The 20,977-nt window shown below is 37.7% G+C and overlaps 2 protein-coding genes and 1 non-coding gene across 3 annotated transcripts in view; all 3 read right to left on the bottom strand.

Moving 5' to 3' along the window:
* Window positions 1-1,139: 1,139 nt before the first annotated feature.
* Window positions 1,140-4,378, bottom strand: RPS13 (ribosomal protein S13). Its single transcript, XM_090267639.1, has 6 exons — window positions 4,297-4,378; window positions 4,108-4,156; window positions 3,858-3,936; window positions 2,567-2,736; window positions 1,839-1,939; window positions 1,140-1,214 (listed from the first exon to the last, which is right to left on the bottom strand). The coding sequence occupies exons 1-6, from the start codon at window positions 4,317-4,319 to the stop codon at window positions 1,181-1,183; spliced, it is 456 nt and encodes a 151-aa protein (XP_090123765.1). The 5' UTR covers window positions 4,320-4,378; the 3' UTR covers window positions 1,140-1,180.
* LOC150018129 (small nucleolar RNA SNORD14) lies at window positions 1,405-1,494 on the bottom strand. Its single transcript, XR_016509592.1, has one exon. It is a non-coding gene; the product is annotated as a small nucleolar RNA SNORD14 (small nucleolar RNA).
* Window positions 4,379-9,875: 5,497 nt separating the features above from the next.
* PIK3C2A (phosphatidylinositol-4-phosphate 3-kinase catalytic subunit type 2 alpha) overlaps window positions 9,876-20,977 on the bottom strand; it is a 91,557-nt gene continuing 80,455 nt past the window's right edge. Inside the window, exons 24-33 of the mRNA XM_090263562.1 lie at window positions 20,656-20,825; window positions 19,960-20,116; window positions 19,186-19,295; window positions 17,203-17,410; window positions 15,868-15,992; window positions 14,729-14,846; window positions 14,573-14,645; window positions 14,123-14,232; window positions 13,910-14,035; window positions 9,876-12,118 (exon numbers count right to left, since the gene is read on the bottom strand). Coding sequence (XP_090119688.1) covers window positions 11,936-12,118; window positions 13,910-14,035; window positions 14,123-14,232; window positions 14,573-14,645; window positions 14,729-14,846; window positions 15,868-15,992; window positions 17,203-17,410; window positions 19,186-19,295; window positions 19,960-20,116; window positions 20,656-20,825 — 1,380 coding nt within the window. The 3' untranslated portion in view covers window positions 9,876-11,935. The remainder of the gene's footprint in view (window positions 12,119-13,909; window positions 14,036-14,122; window positions 14,233-14,572; window positions 14,646-14,728; window positions 14,847-15,867; window positions 15,993-17,202; window positions 17,411-19,185; window positions 19,296-19,959; window positions 20,117-20,655; window positions 20,826-20,977) is intronic.

The raw sequence follows: 20,977 nt of genomic DNA, 5'->3' as shown, positions 1-20,977 counted from the left end.
TGATTCAGTTTTCTTGGATGTAATCCACCTAAGAAATCAATAAAAGCCTGTTCAGGCAGGGGCTAACTGTGCTTTCTCCTCTACAAAGTGGCCAGTTCTGTCCCCTCTTCTCCACAGGATTCTTGCAGTCACTGTGCATTTATTCCTTCATCCACAACGCCATGGACTCTGCTGGTTAGAGGTCCGCGACACAGCACATTAACGCTGGGAAGGCAAACACTACTCCTGAAGAACAATCGAAGTGATTTGGGTATCTATAGAACACCCCCCACCCCGCCCCAGCCCTCAACAGATCAGTGCTGGTTATGATACTGGTCTCGAAAACAAGGACTTCGTACTATTACTAGTTAGGATACAGCTTAAGTAAAAAAGCTTATTAAAAGGTGGTACATATAAATGGCCTGCTTTAACTTTTTCTGCATTCTGAAGGGGATGGGCTCCATAAACCAGCCAGACATCCAGCTTATCATTCACTGATCTTAAAACCTTGAACAACGCACTCCAGTTGTTCGAGTTGCCCCTTTCCAAACAGATACCCATGTACCTCATTAGTCTGCTCTAAGAATTAAAACAAATATTTTGACAACACCCAAGTGAGTACATTTTATTTTCACTCACTCCAAAGCTGCAAGGCTCAGGGATCTGAGCTCCCCTGAGTCCTTCCTGTTTCTTCTGCTCCAGATGGAACTGTGCCTGCTTACTGTCCCCTGAATCCCTTCCTCCTCATCTGTAAGCCTTGCTAGCAAGTATAAAGTATCATTTTCTTCCAAGGTCCCTCCATACTAAAAATGCTTCTTCTCCAGTCACTTTGATATGTATGTTTCTGATACTACAATGTGGGCAACATCTTGACAATTCTAAGTATTTAACAGTGAATGCATTAAAAATACTAAAAACATTTTTGCCATGACATCAGGACAATTAAGTTACTAGTTCCTATTCTCTTCCAACCCTGATGAAGTTATGACCTGCTCAACAGATGCAATTTATAACTGGATGCAATAAATGCATGTTATCTTATTGCTGTAGAATCACACAATTTTAATTCTGCTAAAACACTTCCACCGCAGGAAAAAAAGAGCAACACATATAAATCACTGATATAGTTTTTTTTTTAAGGAAAGAAATACAAAACATGCTTCTAGTTAAACAATGGTTTTATTGCTTGAGTACAGACATTTTATGCAACCAGGGCAGAGGCTGTGGATGACTCGCTGAAATAGAAGAAAGGGGGAGGGGAGAAGACTGGATTAATACAGGTCTTCCGTATTCACTTCTAACTCCCAGCTAATAGAGTTATTTCCAAACAACTAAAATAATCCCAAATATATAAAATGCACCAAACTGGACTGCTGAGTTCCTGAATCAGTTCATCATGGCTCAAGCATAACAAATTAATGATGCTCACTCAGACATCCAAGGAAGAACTGGCCAACATAAGGAAAACCTTTCTAGTGGAAACTGCGAATGTTTGGAAATTAATCATCACAGTGAGCAACTTGATGTAAAACTAAAGACAAAGCTAACACCTGGGAGCAGTGGTATGAACTGAAATTTTACCCACTACCCAAAAGGTATTCAATAGGCTTTTTCATGTTCTACCTTAGGGGTTTGCAAATTATGGTCCTTTGCTTGTCTTTGCAAATAAAGTTTAAATGGAAAACGGCCACACCCATTTGCTTATGTATCATCTATGGCTGTATTCCTGTTATAACGTCAGAGTTCAAGGAGGAGTTAGCTGACCATACAGCTATGACCAAACATTACCATCAGGCCTTTTACTGTATTTACTATCTGGCTAACTCCTGTTCTTGTTAACAAATAAGATTGATACTTACTATTTCCAATTGGGAGGGAGGACTCGTTTGGTCTTATAATATCGAGCCAACCGGTGAATACGGCTCTCGATCAGAATCAGACGGAATTTAGCATCCTTGTCCTAGAAATAAAAATGGACAGAATTCAAGAAAATCACTCAAAACAATTAATCATTATTATAACAAAGGAATGTATAGACACCATGCACTTCAATGAAAATAGTTTCCCAATGCCTCCGTAACAGAATCACAAGCCCAGGCTCATGTGACCTGAGGGAATTTAAGGTTTCCTTCCACAAGACTGAGGAGGAATGATTTATAACACTCAGCAAATAAATAACTCTACATTTTCAACCAACTGAATATACTGTATGTAACTGGGGGAACCAAAAGCTCTTCTCCCCCTCTCTCTTCTGGCAAAACTTTTATTTTAAATCCTCATTCAAGGCATATTCACTGACTTGAGAATGGGAGGGAGAAAGAGAAAGAGAAAAAAAAAACAACAGAAAAACACATCAATGTGAGACAGAAACATCAATCAGTTGCCTCCCGCATATGTCCTGAACCAGGGATAGAACCCAAGACCCCTTGGGGCACAAAACTGCACTCCAACGGAGCCCCAGGGCTAGAATTTTAATTTCAAAGCAACTTTAGTGTGGCTAGTCTGTGCCCTAAATCACCTAACGTAATTCAAATCTGATGCATTATATTTTGTTGAAATAAGTTAGCACAAGCAGTTCTGTTCTTACCTTTCTGTTCCTCTCAAGATGCTTTCGAACAGCAACAGCTTTCTTAATTAAATGGTAGAGATCCTCAGGAAGATCAGGAGCAAGTCCTTTGGACTTAAGAATTCTCAAGATTTTATTGCCTGTCACAAAACGCACTTGTGCAACACCATGTGAGTCTCTGAGGATCACACCTGTAAAGAGAGTAACAGATTATCAATTTCCAAACCAAACTGGAGTGATAACAAGGTTCCAAGATCAAGTCACTTTTCAACTTTCCCATCTGTGAAATGGGGTTGCGTCACCAACGTGAGGATTCACACAAAGCTCACTCAGACATCCAAGGAAGGTTTACCCAACACTAAGGAAAACCCATCTGGTGGAAACTGCGAATGGTACAGACTACGTCCAAAGCCTAAATCTACTCCAATGCTAAAAATTATTATCATATTGAGGCTGATCATTTTTCAAAGTGTTTTAGTGGTACTATTTCGAGGACGATTAGCATAAAGCTATGATTAGATCCACAAATCTCGGAGCACTGACCATAGTACAATCCTGGAATGTTGGAAGACCATCATCACAGTGAGCTCACTAGATTACAGGACATCAAAACTATTATTAAGATTCCAACTCGGTATATTTGCTCAATTAAAACCCACTAATGTTCATTAAGAATATCAGCTATTCTTCTAAAAATTTAAGACTTTATTTTTAAAAAATATCTCAAATCGAACCGTCTGACTACCTGTCTACCATGTATTTCCTATTGTGTATGATGCCTCCACTACACTGCAAGCTGCAGGAGAGTAAATATTTTGCCCTTTTCTCCACATCTGTATGTATTCTCAGGGTCCAGAACCACAGAGCAGGCAAACATTTGCTGAATGAAGCTGAGGTTTAAAGCTCATCTGTGGGAAAGTGACAAGCATTCTTGAGCAGCCAACTTAACTCCTTCACCTAATAGATCGGTGATTTGAGGCTGGTTATATAGCCACACCATGCCTCAGTTTCCTCAACTTAAAATGGGAAAAAGTGCTACTATTTCTTTGCAAGTACTGCTGTCAAAATTAAACGAGGTCAGTAGATGTAAAGTGCTTAGAACCATGCATTTACTTAAGAGTGCCGCGCCCACAGTAAATACTCATACACTTTGGACAATGCTTTCACTGTTTTACCGTCTTCAGAGAACTAGAGTTCCATAAAATGAGGATGAGGTCTTGATCATCAACAGTAAAGCCAGCAGAGAGGATAAAAGGTTTTCACCAAGTTACACGAAGGCAGCGGAAGGGGCTACACTAGACAAAATACGCACCGATTTGTGAGGGAGTCAGGCCCTTCTTGGCCAGTTTGTAGATCTGCTCCTTCACGTCGTCAGACGTCAGTTTCAGCCACTGTTTGTAAAAAAGAAAGCGGCCTTAGGACGACAAACCTGGGATGGCAGCGAAGCACAGCGATCCCACCGCCCTCGAAGTCGCGCGCCTCATGCACCCAAGGCCCCCATCCCAGAGCGAGGAACGACCTCCCCCTCCCTGACCTCCCCTAGGTCCCCGCACGGTACTCACGGTGGGGACGCTGCGGCGGTAGGGCAGAGCCGACTGGGACAGGCCCTTCCTGGGGAGAGAAGAGTCTTGGGGTCAAGTGGCGCTCTGTGCCACAGCAGCCTAGAACGTCACCCCCTCACCCCGCCGCGCACACTCGCTCTTTTCCCCCCCAGGCCCGCGCCCTCATCCCTCCTGTAAACCCGCGCTCACCCAGGAGCGTGCATGCGACCCATTATGGCGGAGAACAGACAACGAAAAGAGAGCGCGAGTAGAAACGCCGCAGGAAGCCACCCGGCACGCAGGAAGTGACCTCACACGTCCCTGCATTCTCGCATACGGAAGGCGGAGCTACGCTGCGTGGCATATCTCGAAATGAACTTCGTAGGGGGATGGATTCTTCAGTCAACAGGACTACAAATCCCGGCATGCATCGGTCTTTGACGGGATTCGTGGACAGAAACGGAAATTAGTCGGCCTCCAGTCCGAACCGTGCGCGTCTGAAGGTGTTGCGAGCGCTAAGATTGTGCCTGTTTGAATCTCAGAGTGGGAGTGGGCATGGAGGCGAGACAACTGCACTAGGCAAGGCTGTTATCTGCGCCTCCTCCCCCAGCAAATTTGGGTGCCTGAAGTTCAGCCGTACACAATTTTTCATGCATTCACCTACGCCAGTCCTTTTCTTAGCACTAGATCCCTGAAAGGCTATCCTTGCCCTTAATAAATTCTCAGGTACAATGCAATGGTCATAAGTGCCAGACTGGACATATTGATTGTAATGGCTACCCTCCCATCCCTGCCACCACTATCATTTCTTTCCTTTTCTACCCATTGAAGATACGTGTCTTGATTTCAGAAAGAGAGAGGAAAAAAAAAAAACATACTGGTTGCCTCCCGGACCCCCAACTGGGGATCGAACCTGCAACATAGGTATGTGCCCTGGTTGGGGATGAACCCGCAACTTTTTGGTGTACTGGAGGGTACTCCAACCAACAAAGCCACCATGCCAGATTGGAACCTTATGATTTTTTAAAGACAATGGGGAAAATTATAATTCTATCTAAAAAATTGTATAACCTTTTTGAGTTAAAATTCACATACCATAAAGTTTTAATCATTTTAAAGTATACAATTCAGTTTTAGTATAATCACATTGTATGCCTATACCACATTTTATCTGTACATCCATTGATGGACATTTGGTTTGTTTATACTTTTTGGCCATTATGAATGCTATGAACATGTGTGTACAAGTATTTGAGTACCTGTTTTCAGTTCTTGAGAGTATACACACACAGTGTATGAATTGCTGGGTCATAGAGTAACTCATGTTTAACTTTTTGAGAAGGGCCACTGTTTTCCACAGCAGCTGCAGTTTTACATTCCCATCAGCAATAAATGAGGGCTCCAGTCTCTCTGCATCCTCACTTTTTATTCTAGCTGTCCTAGTGTATGTGAATTAGTAACTAATTCTAACTTAGATTTGTATTTCCCTAATGATTAATGAGGTTGAGCATCGTTTCATGTAATTTACCATTTTGGAGGAAAGCCTATTCAGTCATTCACCCACTTTTAAACTGGGTTGGCTTTCTGTTGAACTTTAATGGACCCCCCCCCCCAAACCAGAATTACCTTCTGGAGGGCGAGCCCCTTATAGTACAGGCTTCCCCACTAGGCGGGTGTTCTAGGAACCCATCTATATCAATGTACCTGCCAGCCTGATAGCGAGAGCCCAAGTTCAGCTTCAGTAAACATTTTTAAAAAATATTTTATTTTTAGAGAGAAGGAAGAGAGTTAGAGAAACATCAATGTGTGGTTGCCTCTCGCGCGCCCTCAACTGGGGACATAGGCCACAACCCAGGCATGTGCTCTGACTGGGAATCGAACCAGTGACTCTTTGGTTCACAGACTGGCGCTCCATCCACTGAGCCAGCCAACCCAGCCAGTGCCTATATATATATATTTTGAAGATTTTTAACGCATTTGCCCATCTCACAATGGGTGATTTGAGTGCATCTGTCTACACTATACTGAGCATTCAGCAATTTCTGGCATGACCCCCGTGCCCCACCCTCCCTATTCACCAGATCTCGCCCTGAGTGATGTTTTTTGTTTCGCTGGATGAAAAAGTCCTCAAAGGGAAACATTTTGCCGATGTGGAAGAGGTGAAACAAAAAACAAGAGGTTATAAAAGGCATCAAAATAAAGTTCAAAAACTTGGAAAAAACAGACTTCTGGTCAAGGTAGAGCATAGACAGACACACTTTGCCTCCTTGCACAAACATAGAAAGAATTAGAACCAGATCTCAAAAACAAATAACTACCAGAACAATCAGAAAAATCGAGCTATGTGGAAGTCTGACAAGCAAGGATTTAAATATGCCACTGTCATCCAAACAAGTAGGAGGGAGGAGTCCTGGAGACAGGGCCGAGAAGCAGTGTGGCTAGGACAGGCAGCCCCAATGGTGTAAAGGATAGCCCCACATTCATGTGTGATGGATAAAAATTGAGAGATATCCTGGGAGCTAGCAAACCCAGCACCAGGCCAGACTGCACAGCCCAGGGTTCCAGCACCAGTAAGATAAACCCCCATTACCTCTGGATGGTAAAACCAGTGGGGGTTCGGGTCGGGGAAGAAACTGCAGGATTTTCACTACTAAAGGGCCCGCATGGTCTTATAATGGTAAGGAAAACCCAGGGCAGCAGCTGAAAGGGTGCCAATCACATATAGGAAGCGGGTGAAGTGACTGGAAATGGAGTGTCAGGCAAATCACGAGAAGCCAGGCAGTGGCACTGTTCCCTCTCCAAGCCCTCCACCACACAGAGCCAGGAAGCAATAAACTAGGTGGCCCTGCCATAGCAATTACCAAAGGCTCCATCCCACACAATTTACAGGTGCTTTTGCTACGTAGGCCATGCTACTAAGACAGGGAGTAAAAATGGCTCTACCTAATGCACAGAAACAAACACGGGGAGGCTGCCAAATGGAGGAGGAAAAGAAATACGGCCCAAATGAAAGAACAGAACTCCAGAAAAAGAACTAAATGAAACAGATAGCCAACCTATCAGATGAAGAGTTCAAAAAATTGGTGATAAGGGTGCTCAGAGAATTCATAGAATATGGCAAAAAAATAAAGGAAGAAATGAAGGTTCCACGAAGTGAAATAAAGAAAAATCTACAGGGAACCAACAGTGAAGGGAAGGAAGCCGGTATTCAAATCAACGATTTGGAACAGAAGGAAAAAATAAACATTCAACCAGAACAGAAAGAAGAAACAAGAATGCAAAAAAACAAGGAGAGGCTTAGGAACCTCTGGACAACTTTAAACATACCAACATCTGAATTATAAGGATGTCAAAAGAAGAAAAGTAACTTCTCTAATTTGGTGAAGGAAATAGACATACAAGTTCAGGAAGCACAGAGAATCCCAAACAACTTGGATCCAAAAAGGGCCACACCAAAACACATCATAATTAAAATGCCAAAGGTTAAACATAAAGAAACTTAAAAACAGCAAGAGAAAAGCAGTTTCCTACAAAGGAGTTCCTATAAGTCTATCAGCTGATTTCTCAAACTTTACAGGCAAGGGACTGGCAAGAAGTATTCAAAGTGATGAAAAGCAAGGACCTACAACCCAGATTACTCTATCCAGCAAAGCTATCATCTAGAATGGAAGGGCAGATGAAGTGCTTCCCAGACAAGGTAAAGCTAAAGGAATTCATCAAATTCATCATCATCAAGCCATTATTACATGAAATGCTAAAGGGACTTCTTTAGGAAAAAGATCAAAACTATAAACATTAAAATAACGACAAACTCACAACTATCAACAACTGAGTCTAAAAAACAAAAACAAACTAAGCAAACAACCAGAACAGGAACAGAATCACAAATATGGAGGGTCATCATCTGGGAGGGGGAAGGAAGAGAATGAGGAAATGGTGCAGGGGTTAAGAAGCATAAATGGTAGGAACGAAATAGATGGGGATGTTAAGAATAGTATAGGAAAGTGAGAAGCCAAAGAACTTACACACATAACCCATGGACATGAACTAAGGGGGGGGCGATGAGTCCAGGGAAGGAGGGGGTACCAGGCAGAGGGGGGTAATGGTGGAAAAACTGGGACAACTGTAACTGCATAATTAATAAAATATACTTTTAAAAAACTTGTAAAACATCTCAATAGGTGTACTGCATCAGATGGAGAGTACTTTGAAGGTGACGAGTTTAAACACGTAAGAATACACAATTTTTTATAAATCCTAGCTTTTCGGGGGGGGTGTTGTGGCCCCTCATATCTATACCTATGCACATCCTAGTCACTATAGATCAAAATAAGATTAGACCTAAGGTAATAACTGTTGTAGGTATATGGTGGATTCATTCACTGAGTTCATAAACTGTTGTCTATTTTTGTATGTCTAAAATTTGCATGCTAAAGTGCTTCAAGGGAGTACAGGTGAAATAAAGTCTGTTTTCTTTTCTGACAGAAACTGAGTTCATTACCCCCAAGAAACTGGCTCTAATTGTTTAAGTTATTGCTCTTCATGGTGATTAGCCCTTTTACATGTTATAGTATGGTTCAGTATTAGAAGAATCTATATTTCCTTATTCTGCATATATGTCTATAACATGGCTGTTACTACACTACTTAATATTTAAATAAACTGCCAAAGGCCAGGGACTGTACTCACAGAAGCATTTCAATTCTATAAAATGGTGGCAGGGCTCTAGGAAAGTAGTAATCCAGATCTTGTTCAAAGAACCACACTTAGAAATCAGACACACTGTATTTGGACATCTTTAGGGGCAACTGATGGGTCAGTTCTAAAATTCTGGATTATCTGAACCAAATAAACTCCTGGGTGAAATGCAAAGAACAGCAACAGTTAGCTCAAAGTCAGGAACCACAAACATTATTAATGTGTTGATGAGGAAAGAAATGATAGCAGAGTTGCTTTATTCCAGAAATATTTTAATATAATCGTAGTACAATTATGAAGTCACATTCAATCCACTGAATATATTCAAGGAATTAATAAAAATATTATACATCTTTACTCACTACCTTAATATAATTAAAGTATTTGGTTCTTATAGATCAGACTAATTGTCACGTTCATTCATATTTGCACAGCTAGTCAAAGAGCATGTTAAGTCAATCTATGGATTATAGTAATGTGGCTTTCCTCCTTATTGACCTGAAGTTAAAGTATCAAAATTGAATGTTTTCTTTTTCAAATGCCACAATATCTGAATCCTAGAAAAGAACAGTTAACCAATTTAAGGCAAGATATTGAAACTTTTATACAACTTTAATTTGAAAAGATAAAATACTTTATCAAAGATCATACATGCGTTAACATTCAGATACCTATTGATTCTTATAAAGGCAGTGGTAAAAACATCAGTGCAAGTTCTACATTGGGTTCCTCAGTAGAGAAAACAATAGGTTTTTGGAGTAAACTGTTATTTTCAAATCCCAAAACACTCCAAGAGGAAAGAATTCTTCTGGTGCAGGACTTATAAATGGTGTAATTATTTTTACTCAATAAAGATAGATATAAAACTTAAAAATTAGAATCTTGGACAGTTTGTTTAAACTTTTGTTTGATTTAGTTGAATGCAAGCTTTAAAAAATGATTTAAAACCAACCAATTTAAAATCTATTGATAGTAGCAGTGCAAAAAGAGGTGTCTTGTCCCCCGCCTTTTTTTTTTGGTAAGGGCTGAAGATTAGCATTTCACAAATAACTTACATTAAAATATATGTGAAGCGTGTGTGTGTGTGTGTGTGTGTGTGTGTGTGTGTGGTTTTAATGACAAAAAAGGCACAAAATGAGTTAAATTAAGAGAAAACATTACCACTTGTTCTGAACTCTGGTTAACTAAAATATTAATCATAATCACACTTTTAGATAAGAATACAGATTTCTTGTAATTGAAAAGTGACATCACATTTTCTAGCTCTATTATTTGTGCTAACAGACACTACAGTAAGACTGCAAATAGGCAGTATACGTTACCAAACCACGCTTTTACAGTGGTTCAGTGGCAACTCGTGGAATGGAATTAGGTCTCAAAAGCTTAAGTGAAAATATCTAGTACTTTTACATTTGCAAAGCTACTTACACACTTGAAGAAAATGTTAATGGTTTGTGGGAAAAGAAAATACATGGTGGTGATCTGATCTACATTTTATTTAATGTATTAAATAGACAACACATTTTAACATTTAAAAAAAAAATGCATTCATACTCATGGGGTTTCCTAAAATGGACCATTAGTGTTAGGCACCAAAAATTTCAAGTTTTTCTCTTTTTTTTAGCCTGTCCCATCAATACATCCTCAAGTCATCTACTTATGCCCTGCGGGCATCACCGTGTACATGAAACATTTGCACAGTTAATAAAAATTTTGTTCTGGACTACTGAATTGCAAACTGTCCTTTCTTTCTTGGTACTCTACATTGCATATTTTGTCAGTTATCTCACAGCACCTGGATTGTTACAATCTCTATTATCATTTAAAAAGTGAATTTCTATTTTAGCCATGAGAATATATATATACACACACACACATATTCATCCAAACTAAACAAAAAACTGTGTGAACTTGAATAACAAATAAAAATGAATATTATTCCTAATGGTTATTGTAAATAATTTCAATCATGTCCCTTATGATTTGGAGTCACATTTTATTAATGAAAATAACTTGAATGTACAATGTTTACAAATGTAAGACAGCTTACAAGACCAACTTTACCATAAAAATCTATATAAAAATTCAGTCTGGACCCTGGAATTCTTGTCCTGGGCCTGTTGTGAAGAGTTGGCCCTACTTATTGGAGCTCTTCTGCCACACAGGAATGGGTACATGGGTAAACAATTTTCACTTGTTTAATGGGGGAGTGGAGTAGATATATGGAAGTGAAATCACCAAACTTCAACTCACACTCCTGGGAATAAATGTAGGATTATAATGGAATGATAAAATTTAGTGTACAGCTACATTGATGAATCTCATTCACTTACCGGGTAACAAAAACATAAATCAAATGGCTGACTTTAAGTAAGTCACATGTCAGAAGTAGAGAAAATGATCTTTCTGTGGGAAAAACTCACTAGTAAGTGTACATAATATCTTGTCTTGAGTAAGCTGAAAGTGAGTGAAAACTACTTACTATTGATCAAGTCAGGAAAAAGAATCAGAATGAAGTGCCAGGGAAGCATGTGAAGTTAAGGCACCATTATTTACAACTTCAGTAATTGGCACTTAATTCTGAAAAAGGCTTTAAAGACATGAAAAATAAAAAGCAATATTATTTCTCCCAACTTCTATAAACTACTTAGTAGTTCTTAACATAACTATAATTTGTGCTTTGCTTTTCGGCCCTGTGAATAGCAGCTGCATTTTATGGAAACATCCTGCACCTGTCCTTCCCTTTGGTGTTTGCAAACATGACAGTGGTAAAGGCTGTAGAAGGTGCAAAACAGCTAACAAGCATGCTGTGTCTGCGTAAGAAACAACGACCACAGACCAAACTACAGCAAGTTCTCTGAATTACTCAAGAGAGGATTAAATTGTTCACTGAGTCCCTTTCAGACTTATTATATATTAAGTTTAGGGTTGACAGCATTCTATATAATGACTATAAAACAGCAATGGCTTCAACAAATTCATAAAAGTTAGTTATGTGACTGTTGGTCCAACACGTGTTGAAATCCAGCAAGTACATTACTTTATAATTTCTGTCCAAGTATAAAAATAGTATACACAGTTCTCAAGTGTGTGTGCATGCACACGCATGTTTTTAACTGTTTTTGCTTCCAAAGCTCAGAAATTCACCAGCTTACAAATAGGTTGCTGCAGTCAGCTGATACCACTTAACCGTCTCTTTGCTCAGGTTGAAATCTTTCAAAGGCAGGGTTATTCCACCCAAGAAAAAATTCTCCCGCAGAGATTCTGCACTGAGTACGCTTAGTTGAAGTTCTCTCTGTCTTAGGATTTCTTTGCTGTATCCATTGTACACAAGCTACAGCAAAGGCAAAAAGAAAACAGAAAGTTACAAATTCTTTGGTTTCTTGGGTTATTCTACGTAAAAACGTTAAGTGAATTACTAAAGAGTGACTACAATTAAAGGCATTGATTAGGACACATCTAGTGGAATTTGTCTCACGCTCTGGGTACACATTCTGTGTTTCAGGGGTCCTGGACTATATCATCAGTCCTCTGCATGTCTGACACGGAATGCACAAAGTAGAACGTCATGATGGCTTAAAACTAAAAACATGGCTTTCCTGAGATGGAGGTATGGGGAAGGGAAAAGGAATTACAAGGCAGCATGCATTAAGATGATCTAATACCTGGGAAAAAGAGACTAGAAAGAAGCAAGTAGAGAAAGCATAATTGTAATTATTTTACAAAAAATGAGAGACTGAAATTTTCGTTTGTTGTCTTTTTTTCTGTTGGATTTTATACACCATAAAATGATCCCCTCTGATTATCTATAAGCCAATGCAAACTCACCAACTACAAATGTAATTTACAGCAAATCTACAGTGTTGAAAGCTACTCTCTTTCAAATACCACATTTAACATTCAGAAAAAATGTTTTCAAGAAAGCCTCATCATAATTTCTGAGAAACACCTCCCTAAGGTAGCCCTTCGCACTATTTTACTGTAAGAACTAAAAAACTGACATTTCATTTTCTTAAAAGCTCAACACAAACTAGAAAAAAGCCAATACTGCTTTTTAAGAATGATACAAATTGGTCTTCACCAAACATTTTTTATGCATTTAATGGCTGAAAGGATATTTTATGGTTTAATACATTTATAACCTTGGTGAGAATTCAGAACTATTTGCTTTCAAGTCTCTACCCAGACATTTTTGTGTGGATGTAACGTTAATGTGAAAAAAATAAAATATTTATCCTAAAGAAGTAGCTGACTAAAAGTTAATGGTTTTAATAGTTGAGTAAGTTTTTAAGTTGCGCATGAGTAGCTGAGCAAGTCACAGTTCTTCTGCACTTTGTTCCTCTGATGCCTTGCTTGCTGCTTTCCATTGGGAGCACTCTTATTTCAAGAGGGTTACTCACAGACTATAACAAATTACAAGGAAGATTATCTGAAATTACATCCTATTATCAAGCAAAAGTTAAAGGTACCGTAGATATATTTTTTTTAATCCTCACCCAAGGATATATTTATTGACCTAAGAGAGAGAAATACTGATCAGCTGCCTCTTGTGTATGCCCCAACCAGGGAATGAACCTTCAATCCCTCGGTGTACAGGACAACACGCCAATCAACTGAGCCACCCAGCCAGGGCAGTACTGAAGATATTTTAAAAGAATAAATAGAAAGGGCATTTAAACTTCAATTATGTGAAAGGCTGCCTTGTAGGAGGAAGAGAATAGTTCTCTGTGGTTCCAAGAAATACAATTGAGACCACAGGTGCAAACTAAAGGGAGGGAAGATTTTGGCTCAGTGTAAAAACTAACCTAAGAGTTGGAGCTGCCCAAAACAAACGGGATGGCCTGGACGTATTTCAGCACAGATTGAATATCCTTTTTGAAAATGTTGTAGAAGGGCTTCAAGCACTGGAAGGGTAGTTGAATAATGGTCCCCAAGATATTCTTAAAACCTAAGGTCTATGGTTGCGGGTTCAATTCTACATCACTTTGTTAAATACCATTGGACCGCTAATGATTTGCTTTACTAATGGCAACCGATATCTAATAACTTTTTATTTCAAGCGTTTGAAATTTACAATCTCAAAACAACAAATCTAGGAAATTTTTAGAAATGATTGTTAACATACCATTTCATTGAATGTCGGGTTCCTAGTTTTTCGTGAAACTCTGGTTTTACGTTTGGATGTTTTGTGGGGATCCGGAAGTAGGTATGTTTTGACATATGGATTTGGGTCAGCCCCATCTTCAGTCACCTACAAAGAAAAACAGTTTCTTAATGATAATGCCTCCTACCAAGGTATGGGTTTCCTCTACAATCACCATTATTTGTAATCACTCACAAGATCTTTGATGTGCATCACCATGATGAAAAGAGTACCATTTCGGTAAGAGACAGATAGTTTCACTGATCCTCCTATTTGGCCTGGAGTAGGACTGAGGGGACCTGCATGTGGAAATATAAATAAGTTCATCTTTATTTTATCTTGCTTGCAGTGATTCAAGCTACAACAACAAAAAATTTGCTTTAATTCCAGGACCATCATATACACTGTAAAAAAGGATAAAAAACCTGGTTGGCCACTGGATATGTATTTCTTTAGTAATCACATTCTATCAGGAGAATTATGTTTATCTATAAATAGATCAGCTTACAAAGAATACCTCCTCCCATCTCACTGGACCACAGGCAGTACCCCCACTGTTACTCTACCATATCCACTGAAAAGCTCCAGACTTGCAGGCCATACAGAAACCATTAACTATCAATAAAGAGAAAAAAATAATCTCACCTGCAGATCTAGCTATTCCTTCAGCTTTCTCATCACGAAGTAAAGGGTGAAAAAAAGTACAAACAAGATCACACTAAGATAAAAGAGGAAAAAGATCCGTTAGTTTAAATATTACATAGCACAAAAAAATAGCTATTTTTCAATGAGGGCAGTTACCTCTGCTACATCTGTTGAAGCACTCATCAAACTCTGTAAATAACTATTTAACTCAATTTTTCTTTTCGCTGCTACATCTTTTATGTGTGTTCTTCCTAGAACCATCCTATTAGGAAAGCTACAAAAGAAAAACAATACAAATAAGATTAAAATTATTTCATCTGGAAGTATTTATAGAATCAAGTACAATATTTACTTAGAAACACACTTTTTTATTATCTTAAATACAAACTAGTCTTAATCCACCATAAAGTAAATTTTGTGATTTCAAAGTGGTGGAGATGAAATAGTTCCAGTATCTATTATCCTTCTATGAAACCTGGTAAAAAAAAAAAAAAAAAAAAAAAGATGCATAGTTTTGCTAATTCCTGTATTTTTTACTTATTTTTACTTATTTCTTCTCAAGATTAATCATTCACAGATCTTATATGCAAATCTTATCCTCCAAAATAATCGTTAATCAGCCATAGCTATTGTAGACACCTGTACAATCCACAAAGGACATAGGGCCCAAGTCAAGATAATGTGAACTCTGCTTATTCTGGGGGCAGTGGAAAAATGAGACTGCACGTGGAAATAAACTCTGATGCCCACTTTGCTGCCTCTTTACTTTTCATATTTAGTTTAAGAAGAATATGAGCAACGTGACATAGCAAATCTACTGGTCATCAGCAACATTTGCATCAGATACAAAACTAAGCACTAAGGTTCTAATTAATAATCTCAGTGCCTCAGCTTTTTATCTTTCAGAGGAGCTCAGTATGATCATAATAGATTATTTCTGCAGTGATTTAAAACTTGACTTTTAAAAACCAAGGTTGCAAATTATTATCTTGTGTTGCTTACTGTGACAGAGACAACAAATCCTAATGGATTTTCCAGCTTCAACTAAAACTAGAAAGCTGGAAAATCCCAAAATTTAAGTTTAAGATTTTGATCATTTATTCATTAACTCATTCATCAAAAACTTAGTTCCTGTCTAAGTCTAGTACAGTTTTAGGCCCTTGCGTTACAAAGGAAAATAAGTCCCAGATGGTCCATAGTATCTTACTAAGTATTAAGGCAAAACTTTTGACCGAAACTTAATAAATAAATAATTTCCTATTAAAAAGTATTAATGTGCATGAATGGGAACATACCCTGGTAACTTCCAAAGTGGGAAAATAATACTGAGCTTGTTGTGAAGTTCCTGAAACTCGTCAAATGTCCGGAACACAAATGATGGCTCAAGCTGTCCTTCCCTCAAAATTCGCACTACGTAAATCTGAAGAAATCACACCCACACACATTAGATTCATCATAAAACCTTTCCTGACAGAAAATTTATAGCTCGACTATTACATATAATCTGAGTGCTTTTAACTTGGTAATATATATTTCACCATTAGGAAACAGCAAATATAAAACATATTTATAGCATATCTAACTACAGTCTAAGAGTGATCTTTACTATTGCATGATATAAAAACAAGAATTGGAAAGAAGTCATTTTATTTCCAGGATTAAATAAAATAATGTACTTCCCAAATTTATAAATGTAGTGCATTTCCAACAAAAATATTAGTAAGTAACTTCATTTAGGAGAGTAAATAAGAAAAAATGCAAACTTTATGGAGCTGGCGTAGCAGCGAAACTTATCTTCCTGGGTATTTAAACTATTATAAAATCAAAGTACTTCAAAGAGCAAAATACTGACGCAAAGTCAGATATATCTACAGAAGAAATAAACTCAGGGATATGTATAAACTTAAGTGTGTTTAACGGTGTCATAGTAAATCATTGGGGGAAAATGAATTGCTCAGTAAAATGATGTTAGGATAAAATGATCAGTAAACATACAAAAATTTACTAATAATAAAATAGGTGAAAATTAAAATTTATCAATTTGTCAAAAATTTTAAGACAGTGCTGCCAAGTATTATCCAACAAAAGTACTAGCATAAGGTTGAAAAATAACAGCAAAAATGATGATAATGCTATACTGTTGTGGGGAAGCACATTGAAGATCCTGTTTTTAAAAACAAACTGTGTGTGTGTGTGTGTACATGTGCGTGTGTGCGTGTGCGCGTGTGTGCGCGTGCGCGTGTGCTACGGTGCTTCATCACCCCTGGAGATTAAGAACTTAGACTTGTACTTTTTTATGCTTCTCTATTGGTTGTAGTTGTTACAATGAGCAAGCTTTACCTTTGAAATTAAGAACGAACTGAAGATAAGAAGAAAAAGCGCTACCCTTTTAGTCTTGTCTCTGAAAAGAAGAATATCATTTGTCCCTCATGGTTTTGGAGCAAATCTACCAAGAAATAAATACCAAAAAACAATTAGGGATGCTCCAAGTACATTTATTTATTTCTGGACCATCCATGGAGAAAGAAGTATGAAAAGAACAAATGCTTGCCCTTCAGCAGTCAGTGAAGGAAACAGGAAAAGGCAACAATAACGCAGGCATGAGCCTCCACAAATCAAACCAAACTTACATAATGTTTATCTGGGTTATATTTCTTATGGTAAGTGAAAACAGAGACTTCCTTGATTCGACCGTCTTGTCTAAAGGAGTATGTTTTCGGTGAAAATGAAAGGATGGGCTCATCATTGGAAGGAAGACCAGAAAAACGCAGCTGAGCTAGGTTGTGAATGAAGAAGTTAAACTTTGTGGCAATGCTCCCCAAACTTGATTCAATCAGCCTACAAAATAATCAGAGAATGTGTTAACAGTAAATGTTCATGAGAACATGCTCAATTCTTTTAACATAATAAAAGATGAAGATACTTTCATTCCTTTTAAAATATTAAGCAGATTCTCACTCTGCCAAGGATTCCCTTTGTTCTATAGGCCAAAAACCAGTTAAAATACATCTCATCCCAGCAAAAAAATTTTAGCATAAGAGTCTCTATTCCATTCCATCCTACTGTCTCCAAAAATAATGCTCTAATTACTTAAGCCCTCTGGGGTCGAATACTAATTAAAACTTTTAGGGATAGAAGATGATTCATATAATGCCCAAAAGATGATTTCATTATTAATTCCCTTGTAATAAATGGGGATGGTAACAACTAAATGGGTATAGAAGGAAGCCACCCACAGTAATTCAAGTTTTAAAAAATCTCTTCTATCAAATAGTAAAATAGCAGAACCTTGTATCAGAGTCCTTTAGATGATCATAACTTCCCTCAGTTGGGAAAATAAGTTTTGACAGAATGGGGAATTTGGTGAGAATTAATTTGGAAGGCAGGGCCTGGTAAAACATTTTAGGCAAAGGATACAAGAAGTTTCAAAAACAGGATCAAGGAACCCAGAAAGTGAAAGGAGTTTCAAAAAGAGAAGCGAGTGAACTTCACACACAGATTCCTGCCTTGCTATGTCTCCCAAAATTCATTTGTTGAAGCCCTGATGGGTAGGGCCTTTACTGAATGAGCCATTAAGGTTAAGAGTAGAGCCCTTATCCAACAGGATTAGTGTCCTTATAAGAAGAGAGAAGAAAGCCCATGATTTCCTGCTCTATCTCCTTCTTTCACGTGAGAAAACAGTGTGCTAAAGCTCTCACCAGAAAGCAAACTGGCTGGCCTCTTGATCTTGGACTTCCCAGCCTCCACAACAATGAGAAAATAAATGTCTATTGTTTAAAACACCTTGTCTATGGTATTTTGTTATGGTAGGTCAAGGAGACCAATATGTGCCTGCCTTGCAGCCTTACCCAGAGGAGCCAACAAATCTCTTTTAAGAAAGCAAAACACAACCCATCAATACCTAAATTATCAGGATTAGTTTGGAAGGCTTCCTTTAATTCAATTCAGCCCAGACTCTTGAGACTAGGGAAATCCAGTACATGTTTTCTACCTTTTCTCCACTGAGAGGAAGAAGGCAAGAGAAAAAGGAAAGAACAGGAGCTCATGTGCCCCTCCTTGCTATGGCTTTATAATGAGGTGGTACCTCTAATCAGTGGCCAATATGGTCATCAGACATTTAAAACATACTTGCGTTTACCGCAATAATGACAAGTTCAAATGCAGTCATTGGTATGTGTTTCAAGTACTACATCATGTCCTAACAATTTACTAGACCAGTGTTGCAGTTTGCTGTTTCAGTCATATAAGGTATCCATGAAAATTGTTATAGCAGAATCCTCAAAAACAGAATAGGAAAAATACCTTGTATTTGACACTACAGAAAATATACTTCACAGAAATAGTTTATAAATAGAATTTTATAACTGAAATAATATACTAAATAAAACTTGAGATCATGTTTGGAGAGAAATAAATTTATTTTTTTTTAATGTTGCAAATCCTTTATATTTATTTAGTAAATAAACTTTTGACAACCTACTATTTGCTAATACTCTGAATCAATTTTTTTCCTGTAAATCAGAATTTTGATATATAGCATTTGTTTATACTAAGGAAAACAAATCAAAGCTAAACTGTATGTGCCTTCTCTAATATACTTCAGCATGCCTTACCTAGTAAAGAAAATTGTAGCTTCTGCATCTGTAGTTTGGGGTTGAAGCGCATCTCTAACATATTTCAAGTCTTGAATACTTGTAAGTTCTGGTAGCCCTGAGGGAATCATCTATAGAAAGAGAAAAAAAGTTTATGAGTTAATTTTTTAAAAGTCTGTTTCCCATCCTTCCTAAAAGATGTCCAGGTAATCAGAACTAAAATAAAAACAATCAAAGTGTGGGGGAGTTTGTGTTTTAGAAACCTAAGTGATTCTCTTATAAATGGAAAAAGTTGAGGCAAATGAAGTCAACTGTTGAGAGTCATGAAGTCAGTTCATGAATATAAGCTGTAAAATCCACATATTTTTTATCTAGTACTCTTTTTATATTAATTTCAGTCACAATAATCATAGTGGCTTTTTTGTTTACTTTTTATTTAATATACATCCAGAAAAGTACAGAAACCTTAAACATACAGCTTAATGAATGCACACAACCCGAACACATCCCAATTAAGACACACACCTACCAGCATCCCAGGTGACCTCAGGTTCCCTTCCAGTAACTATGACTCCTCCCCCGCAGGGTAACCAGTCTTGTGACTTATTTTTTTCTATTTTCTAAAAATGATGTCTGGCATATTTCACACTGCAACATTTTTAACTATGTGGTAATAATATATCTGACATTTGAAAGTAAATTTTATTCCAAAATCACAAAATATCCTTTTTCAGTTATTGACACACAGAAGCCTTAATATAAAATTAATTAAGTGCTTATAAAGAACAGAATTACCAGTGAAAGGAGGTTAAGAAAGAGGTTTGTCTGCTTCCTTATCAGGTTGTAAGCCTGACAGCACAGGTCCACAAATAACTGGAAACGAATGGTGGGCTTCTCACCCCCATTGATAACATAGGCCATATCAGAGGTCAGCACAAAAGGAGCCCGATCCCTATTTAAAAGAAAAGTACATACAAAGTATTAGTTACAGAAGATATTCAAATAGTGCAACTGCTATTACATGGCTACTGAACTAAGCTATCTGAGCCACAGCAATTTCCAATGGGAAAACTTAGTATCAGACAGTTTTAAATTTGCATAATTCTTAAAAATTCACATTTTCAGGGAAGTACTTATATAATCTCATCAGTTAGATAGAACTTATATATGAACTTTCTACAAAGGTGATATTTATAAATCCACACACTTGGTCAGTTATAGTTACAAACGTACTAGAGAGAAAAAATTTGTGCTTCTTGACATTATATAAATGGGAACACTTCCAGAACTAGACAAAATAAAATACTAATTCATTTCAGCAAAGGTCACACACACACTCATTCTTGTAGTAAATTATCTCTTAGAGCTTTTTCAATCCCCCTTTATGCTCAAAAGTAGCTACAAACAAAGAACAGCAAGAAAAAAGGGAAGGCTTGCGACGTTAATTTGTGAAATTGGAAGTGCCTTTCTTTTTTTTAATAACATTAGTACCTTTTGAAGCTACCAAACATCTGTGCATGGCCCAAAAACTTCCCAAAGTCAATGTGAAACATGTGTCCTGTGCTTCGAAGCATTATATTATCATTGTGTCGATCACAGATGCCTAAAACATAGGTAGCTACACAGCATCCAGCACAAGAGTAGATAAAATTCTCAGAAGCCTATAATAAAGACATAAAATTACTTTAGGGGAAAAATATTTGTTTTAAAGGAGGCAAGATTACAAAGATTAATGTAATTCATCACTCTCTGAAATCACTATTGTAATCCACTTTCTGAAGAGCTGATAAATAAAAAAACAAAAACACCCTTC

Source organism: Furipterus horrens, unplaced genomic scaffold (assembly GCF_987537825.1).
Source record: "Furipterus horrens unplaced genomic scaffold, mFurHor1.1.pri manual_scaffold_2, whole genome shotgun sequence".
NCBI lineage: Eukaryota > Metazoa > Chordata > Mammalia > Chiroptera > Furipteridae > Furipterus > Furipterus horrens.
The sequence above is the reverse complement of the archived record's forward strand: the minus strand, read 5'-3'. Positions and strand labels throughout refer to the sequence as shown.

What these genes read in the sequence shown, in the direction of transcription:
- RPS13 (XM_090267639.1), bottom strand. Translation starts at nt 4,319, where the DNA reads ATGGGTCGCATGCACGCTCCTGG. An exon ending in ACCGCCGCAGCGTCCCCACC is followed by an intron (nt 3,937 to 4,107) that starts GTGAGTACCGTG and finishes TTTTACAAACAG; the next exon opens with TGGCTGAAACTGACGTCTGA. An exon ending in CTCCCTCCCAATTGGAAATA is followed by an intron (nt 1,215 to 1,838) that starts GTAAGTATCAAT and finishes CTTCTATTTCAG; the next exon opens with CGAGTCATCCACAGCCTCTG.